This window comes from Fopius arisanus, unplaced genomic scaffold, assembly GCF_000806365.1.
Source record: "Fopius arisanus strain USDA-PBARC FA_bdor unplaced genomic scaffold, ASM80636v1 scaffold00050, whole genome shotgun sequence".
Taxonomy (NCBI): Eukaryota; Metazoa; Arthropoda; class Insecta; order Hymenoptera; family Braconidae; genus Fopius; species Fopius arisanus.
The window spans coordinates 162393-171440 of record NW_011887789.1 but is presented as its reverse complement, the minus strand read 5'-3'; the positions used below and the strand labels follow the sequence as shown (position 1 = coordinate 171440).

At 37.4% G+C, this 9048-nt stretch overlaps 1 protein-coding gene across 1 annotated transcript in view; it reads left to right on the top strand.

Moving 5' to 3' along the window:
* Positions 1-6906: 6906 nt before the first annotated feature.
* Positions 6907-9048, top strand: part of LOC105267856 (carbonic anhydrase 2) — a gene marked incomplete at its 5' end in the record, with an annotated part of 3716 nt that continues 1574 nt past the window's right edge. The window contains 6 exon segments of the mRNA XM_011306988.1: positions 6907-7027; positions 7095-7280; positions 7334-7481; positions 7603-7708; positions 7788-8018; positions 8118-8219. Of these exon segments, the coding sequence (XP_011305290.1) occupies positions 6955-7027; positions 7095-7280; positions 7334-7481; positions 7603-7708; positions 7788-8018; positions 8118-8219 (846 nt within the window).

Genomic DNA, 9048 nt, shown 5'->3' with positions numbered 1-9048 from the left:
TGTGTATGGGTGAAATTTTGTGGCTTTAACACTTGCATTTTTTTCATCAACTCAACTCGACAAAACGTCTCTATATCGTGTCGATCGTCTACACCAATCGATCTTCGCGTGTCTCGTTGTGAGATATCGCGCATTTTCTACGGCTAATGAACTAATGCGAGTTGAGTACTTGGAGAAATCATGTACATCGATCTTAACATAAATATCCCGACGGTGGTGGGATGTCGTGTGAAAAATGGTAATTGATTGCATGATTGATTGTGTGCAGATTCGATGGATATTTTATTCATAACTGACACCCGCTTTTGATTGTTTTATTTATCAATGCGGGAATATTGCTCGCGAGTAATTATTATATTCTTAATTTTATCATGCAGAGTCCGGGAATATCCAGGGTAAAAAAAAATTGCAATCGGAATATTTTTTCCAAATTTTCAAAAAATTTCTGGAAAACTTTTTCAAAAAATTTTTTTTTGAAACAAAAAAAAATCGGGTTACAAAACAATTGTATTTCGTGAAATGTTTTGAAAAATTTTGACATTTCTGACAAATTTTCCAGAAATTTTTGTAAAATTTGGAGAAAATATTCCGATTACAATTTTTTTTTTACTCGGGATCTGGTGCCATCGTTATGGGACTGGTCAGACCACCAAATAAGGCCCGTTTAAGCAGCGTTATTCACCAGGTATCATTTCTCTTGCAAGCTTTTTCACTTGCTCCCGCCGAAAATTCTCAGTGAACAAAAAAATAATTAAATCTGTCGCTTGACGACAGCCACCCATTCGAAAATATCTTAATGCTCATTCGAATGGGGTTCAAACGTGGAGAAAAAAATAAATGAGCTAATTCCGATTATATCTGAAGTCACGTACTAGTGAAGAAATCCTTATTTTCACCTCGTCACGTTTCTTGATGCTCATTGAGTTAACGGATTCAAGTAATCAACGTGACAATGAGAATGTGAAGATCAACATGAATATTGGTGTTACAAAAATCTGCAATAAATAACCGTTGAAGTACCTGACCGACGATACCTTCCTGGAAATAATTCCATTATTCCCAAAAAAAAAATAATAAACTCTAATTAATCCAAAATTACTAATTGCGGTATTTGGAATGGATTAATCATTCAGCGAATACTAGATATATAACTTTCTCCCACTGAAAATGGTAGCTCAATACATTTAAAAAGCCTCCGGAATCTTCATCACGTAACGTACCTACTGACCAAGCGAACGCTCGTACTCCAGAACTCTCGTAAATACTATATACGGTTTACACAGATATGTCGATGTGCAAGGATCATGCATCAGGCTACAACGGTATTCTGAATAGCATGAATTTATTCTCTCATCGGTTATTCACCAGGTACCCCTGGCTCACTCTCCACCACCCGGTGAACAGTGAAACGAGCTATTCTTGACAGAGGAGACGACCAACCCTGAACGATATATAATCCTGGCAATCTAATGGGACCTTCGATGGTAGTCTACGACGATGAGATCTCAAACATCTAAACGCTGTAATCTTCTTCACAGGATTATTGTATTCCGGAAGTTGTAGAAAATAGAAAAATATTGTTATTGGAGATGAGATGAAAATACCAAACGCTCAGACCTTAAACCGTTAGGAAATTAAATTTAAGTTTAAATAAAGTGAGGTGATGAGACAGTCCAGGGACTAGAATTGTTGATACTGGGGACAGAGTTTAACTGGAAAAGACCTATTTTTTATTTTTCTTCACGGTATTGTCTGTGCATTGAAAAAATATTATTTTGTTTATTGCAATTCTTTTTCAATAATTTTTTGTACCGTAGATGTAGATTTAGTAGATCCCATCTACTAAAAATGAACGAAATTTATTCTTTAAGAGACATAAATAACATTCGTATGTATAATCTACTCGCACTGATTATTTTATGGGCTGAAACTTGAAACTAACTTTTGCTGGCAATAAAGCTGTCGCGAAATATCCAAGAATTTTAAGGCTTGCAGGGTAACGCTATTGTATACCGCGATATTTTTCAACTCCTACGACGGACACGAGTGATAACTTGTTTTTTTTTTTATCATGACATTTGCACGTTGTGTGGAAAGAAATTTACTCATAGCCCATAGCTCGTTAATATTCCCATCAATAGTATTCCATAATTGTCATTACATTTTCATCAATATTCAATATTCAAAAAACAAATACACCAGTATCAAATATAATTCGTATTTAATTCATGAAATACGAGCGATTATAGGGTGTTGCAATCATTCAGATCAGATATTCGAAAATAAATATTTTTCTCTTAACCAACGTCTGGTGGAGTTCCATTGCATTTTCCTTTCTCACATCACTCCACAGAAAATTCCACGATTACGGTACCTAGAGATTATGAGACATCACATCAACTCGACTGAACATTGATTTTACCGTGCGAGGGATTTTCCCACTTGACAATGCGGAAATGACATCTCAGAACGTATCAGAATATTTGATGATGAAATAAACGATCGGACACTCTCTTTGATGTTGAATCCAGTAATGCAATAAATTTTGACAGACTGAGAATCAGAAATGCAGTATGACATCGGTTAAACCGCTTATTACGAATGGAAAATCAAATGATGAATTGTAAAACGACTGGAAGTAATGTTAGCGGATCCATAGAAGCATCCTATCCAAGGATCTTTCTAGGACGATTACCCTGCCTTGATCAATGTTATACAATCCATCAGTTTACAGTTACGCGAGCTAAACGAGTCCAGTGCAGTTGGCAATCGATAACGCGAGATAACAAGCCCTCGACGGCATTGGCTCTGGAATGAGACATTTTCAAGATATTGCCCCTTGTCAACGCCAGGCGTACAGTTCAATTTGTCTTAACTCAATGGAGATACGCGGCCCGATCTCATCTTGAGTATAAAATGATGAACTCCAACGAGAAATTAAAAAAAAAAAATGAATAATAACAAAAATAGAGCGCCGAAGAGAGGAATAAAAAACAACTAAATTCGCAACAAACTAGTCCGAGATGACTACACTCTTGGCTGTCGAATGTTTACGACGAGAAGAAGACTGGATCCCAGGAGACAGCTGTCCGACAGTATTCCATGTTTATCGAGCAGGGTATAGCCTAATGGTGTCGTGAGATTTGCCGTCTGTCCTTCTCCGATGATGACGCCTGGTTATGCTAATTATATTCAATCCGATCGTCTACCTGGTTGAAAATTTACACCAAGCGTTGTACACTCTCAAGATTACTCCAAGAAATTACCTTAATTCCTCATAATTTCTTAAACTTCAGCTGCTCATGCCAAAAATTTCTTCAATGTTAATCTTTATAATGCTTCTTACTCGCGAAATCTACGATTTGTCGTGTGAAATTTACTGATCAATTTACAACATGTGTTACCACGATGCTGTTAAGAATTTACTAAATGAGGGTTGTTAGTGGGATTATGGAAGTGCATACGAGTAGCTACTAAGGATTACGAATAGCTTGGCAATATGTTGCCACCGGGTCTTGTTTTTACCGCCATTTCCAGTCGATGCCAAAAATAACGGTATGAATACCGACAGGTGTGTGGTATTTGTTTGAATCCGGACGATTTTTCTCGATATCATTTTCGATGTACGAAATGGCGTATGAAATGGCGAAATCGCGGTATCACCTCCTGATAAAATCAAATTCACAAAATTTAGTATAATCCCATGGAATCATGTGAAATCGGATGAAATTATGAGATCTAATTGATGTGTAATTGCATATGAAATCATACGAGATGGAATCTGTAGGTTCGATACTGTAAATTATTCTCCAGAAATTTAAAATGGCGGTATGAATTTCTGAGTGAGTAACCCCTCGAATCAATGAGTACTATTCGTAAGTACAAACTGCACAATTGATTCATAAATTGAGTCGAGTAAGAGAGAAGGGGAATGGATGAACAGTATTGAAGAGGGCTACTGGTTGGTGAACGGGATTTCTTCAGCGAGGTAGATCATGATGGATGGGCTTGGTGCTCGCCTCTTTACGCTGCTAACGTGTCCTTCCGTATCCTGCGGAAATACATTCCCAGGGGATGATCAATTAAGACAGACTTGTCAATTTGTCGAGTAAATAATGAAGCAGGGTTGAACACTCGGGCTGGATTAATATTGAGATGGTGAAACAGCGTGGTGATTTCTTTTTGGGATGTAAATTTGAAGTTGAAGGGGACATGAAAAAGTTGCGGTGTGTAATACACTGGGTTTGAGAGTGTAAACAACGGAGGGGACAGGAGGATGAATTTAACGATGCCTCGAAAAAGACTTGTTGGGTTCATTGAACCTTATGTTGCACGGGGGGCTGCCGGTTGAATGCTGCAACTGGCGTTTCAGCGAAGGCAAAACCAGCAGCCAGTCCCTTGAATCCTTAAGACCTGGTTGTGTTATTCATCGGTGGTTGCACTCCACCATTTCTCCATTCGTTAACATTCTTTTTCGATCGAATGGATATTTCGGTGGTAAAATCGACAGACGGTGAAATTTATTGGACAAAATATGAAAACCGGAGAATGACGGTAATGACAGCGCCCTACAAGTTGAGCAAATAATTTTTCAATTTCACAATTCCAACTTAAATTGCAGATGGTTTGAGATACGATAACGTGAGATCCTTGGATTTCAATTAACATGGGGTCGAGGCTACGCTCAGGATAAAGCTTTTTGCTTCGTCTTTTATCAACTAATTATAGAACTACCGGTGGATGAAGGGAGAGAGAGAATAAAAATCGAGAGGAATAAGAAAAGGAGGAGGATGACCAGAATGAAGCGGGAGAGGAAGATCATGAAATTCAAAGTTCATGGAGTTGTCTCATACAATGAATAAACTTGATAATTGGTGGAATGCAGTGGTGTACACTGGGTTTAAATTTACTTGAGAGTCCAACGAGAAGCATGTTATTTTCTAACGTACTTGCCTCTTAGTTCCATCCTCTACAAGGCCCATGAGCATTTACACCCGGTACTTTCCTAGCCACTAGCCAATGAATTATGCAACCATTGCAGGATACAAATATGAAAACAATGGGTTTACCTGGCGAGCTGATAATTTCAAATGCTGTCCTCATCGCAGGACACTTGGAGAACATTCGAGTGTTGCTTCTATGAAATAACTATGAAATAGTTATGGAATAGTTGCATGATGAATTTCTCCACTCTGTCACCGACGTGAGTGGCTGAATTCATAAATCATTCAGAGACGATTGAAGAGGCAGAGAATTTTGCATGGGCGTGTCAGTATCATAAACTTTAAAATACGATAACCTAGGGCAGACAGTTTAATTGCTACGTACTTGGTTGGGGTTGAAGGCAGCATTGATAAATTATACCTTCGATCCATTGACTCTTCATAGCATCCCATTTTTTTTTTTTCAACTAGTAAATCACTTTTTTATGAGTTAAATCCAACTGCTCGTGTCCTAGCGCAATTCAAGTAAATTTTCTCATCTTATGGATGTTTGTTTCGAGTCATTAAGACTGAGAACTCCATTTAGGGTCTCATATAGCACAAGAAATGACACTAGGCAGAGTATACCATCGTATTAATACGCGAAGCAAAATGAGTATCGTGTTCAAAGCGACAATCATGGAGGTGGTGGGTACTCATCTACCCATTTATTAATAACGCCCGCCGCTATTTCTTCATGGTTTTTTTTTTCTTTTCTTTTTTTCTAATATCCCCGTGGCCGTGACGTGAAGGTTAATAACCATTGTGAGCTGAGCATCACGGGATTCGCTTGTCTTCTACCACTCAACCCGCTGGTGAAATACCTTTGTAATGATGGAGATGACCTACGACTCGATGACGTAACAACTTCCTTCAGGCTCTCGATAAATCCCTTCGTGCTGGAGGAGTCGTCGATGCTGGAAAAATTGCTGAATTTGTCAGAAGGTTACGCGAGGCGAGAAGGAAAATAAATCTTCCAAGTGTCGATTAAAACAGATTGAATTTTTCCACTGGTTGCTTTAGTATTTTTCTCTTTGGGACAATAAATAGTTAATTCAGTTCAAAGCAATCTGTGAGCCTTGGAAAGAATGATTTTCAGTCCAGAGGACGAAAGGGGGAAACTTGTCCATTGGTAACGAAATTATTTCAGAGTGCAATGGGCTGTAGACAGGAACTGATCAGGATGCAGATCAGTTCGTAGTCTTATGGTTCGGCACAAAATAATTCGTATAGAGTGGAAAGTGGCTCAAGAATATAAAAAAATATTACTATTAATTCAAATGAGAGTTGCTGAAAGAAATGTCGATTGATATAGTTAATTATTCCTTTGCTAAGTCGATTCATCTTCTGGATTCTCCTGGCGCTTTCATCATTGTGTAATTACGTCTTAAATAAACTTTAACAGTTGTTCACAAAACCTCTTCGTCTCTGTATCTCATTATTCGTAAAGTTATTAGCGACTTATGATTTTCTTGTGCAGTTCTGAAGGAATTAACTGCATGCACGAATCTTCGAAACGAACAGTAAACTCTTAGACTGTACTTGGCCTCTGGGTACTGATGCAACAAACGTCAGTGATAATTAAGACGACTCAAAAAAGAGGTAAGGAATTCCGAAAGAGGCCAATTTACTCCATTACTGCAAGTTAAGTGAACAATATGTAATGATGGCAGTAGACGTCTTGTCTTTTTTAAACCAAAACTTTTTGCTTCGATCTAATCAAACAAAAAGACTGATGATTAGATATTCCACAAATTTTGTTAAAAATAAAATAGGTAGCAAAACAGCAAATAATTGGAAATAGCGAGAAAAATGAGTGTCAGAACCTACGCTAATTTGTCTTCAACTTCGATTATTCATTTGACAACACTTTAGATAAAGATTCCGGAACTATAAATATCGAGACTTGCCAGGGGAAAATCAGATATAGCGATTGGTCAGGTACAACTGTTGAGCCTTCTACCTCCGAGGAATGACAAGTATAATGGTGATTCTGTGCCGATTTTTCTCCTTTTCTCTGATCTGGGGATTAGCTAAGTCGCAAGGTTGGCAAATAATCCGATTGCAAAATCAATAGTAAAGCATAAAAAATATTTTTTTGAAAAATTGCAGAGTTTTCGTACAAAGATACTACAACATGGGGCCAGAATTACCCAACTTGCAATGGTAACAACCAATCACCTGTTGACATTCCATGGGGATTTGGCGAAACAGTGATCATACAGCCTGGAGAGCTCCAGTGGATTAACTATGGGAATATTCCTGATTCTATGAGGATCGTTAACAATGGTCATACAGGTAGATATTTGGATAGTTTTTCATTCAGGAAATATGATGACTTTTTATTGTAGTTCAAATTTATCCTACGTGGGTGAATGCTTCCGACCGGCCATATTTAACTGGAGGACCCCTAGGGGGTCAATATGTCATAGAACAATTTCATTTCCATTGGGGACAGAATGACAGTGTTGGAAGTGAACACACATTCAGAGGCCGAAGGTAAGGAGTTCGAAATAGTAATTATCATTTGTCCAGAGAAGTTGGTATTGAATTAGAAAATAAAATTTAATAGAAAATGCCAGTAAATTTAATCTTGTAATAAGTCGTTAATCACATATAGAACAGCAATGGAGTTCCACATGGTTCACTGGAAAAGTGAATACGGTACCTTCGAAGCTGCGGCAAGTCAAGCTGACGGATTTGCAGTGATTGGAGCCCTTTATGATGTATGTAATAAATATCTCCCTGAGATAGTTCAAGTACAAATTTATGACATTTATTTATTTACGGTTACTTGGGTTTCAGCCAATCTTCGGTAAATCCTCGAGAGGGATTGAAGAGATCTGGAGGGAACTTGGGGGTCTCAGACAGCCCAATGATGCAATCCAGATTATACCATTTCCACTATCTGATTTTGAGGTGGTGAATTCCAGGGATACTTACGTGAGCTACTATGGATCATTAACTACACCTGGATGTAATGAAGTTGTTACTTGGCTGGTGGCTTTAGACTTGTTCTCCATTACAAGTGATGAGGTGATTTTATAATGGCCACATGACCTTTCATAATTTTTTTTTTTCAGCATATTTATGAATTTTTCGAAAATTTTATCCATTTTCGATTTACTTTCACAGCTACAGCAGATCAGGTCCGTTCAGCTTGGCCATGGTGATACTCATAATTACCGAGCCCTACAAAACTTGAATAATCGACAATTCACCTATTACCAATCAAAGTGAAACTTGAGTGATTATGTTATTCAGTGACTAGTGCAGAGGGAATCCGTAAGGGAAAAATCAATTCGATAATTGGCAAATTGGGTTGGAATGTCGGTCATTTTGTAATCAGACAAAAAATTTCGTCTCTGAAATACTTATGTATGTGTGGAACTAATAAAATTTGAGTTCAAGTGATATTAAATGAATTTTATTCCATCGGTCAATACTTTCCAAAAAGGATCAGGGGAGCATGAAAATCGAGGAGGTATTCACCGAAACTGAAAAATTCAAAATTTCTGGTAAAGTATCCGAAGTATTCGCTGAAATTTGAAAATTCGTAATTTTTGAAAAGGTATCAGGGGAGCATAAAAATCGAGGATGTATTCACTGAAATTTGAAAATTCGAAATTTTGGAAAAGGTATCAGGGGAGCATAAAAATCGAGGACGTATTCACTGAAATTCGAAAATTTGGAATTTTTAAAAAAGTATCAGGGGAGCATAAAAATCGAGGAGGTATTCACTGAAATTTAAAAATTCGAAATTTTCTTAAAAGCATCAGGGGAACATGAAAATCGATGCACTTAGATATTCAATTGACATAAAATTGTGAATTGCTTTCTTAGTTGTCAACATAATCTCGACTATATTCCATTTCAATTTATCAGTCAATGATAAGTTTATTGTGCAAATAATCCATTACTCATTATTGATAGATTCAATTAATAAGCAAATGAACCTCACGCGCGCGACGCTTTCTTTTCAATCAAAATAAAATGCGTATTCAATACCCGAGCGTTTGCGTAATTCGCTATTTAAACAATAAAATCCTAGTATTTTCAAACAACA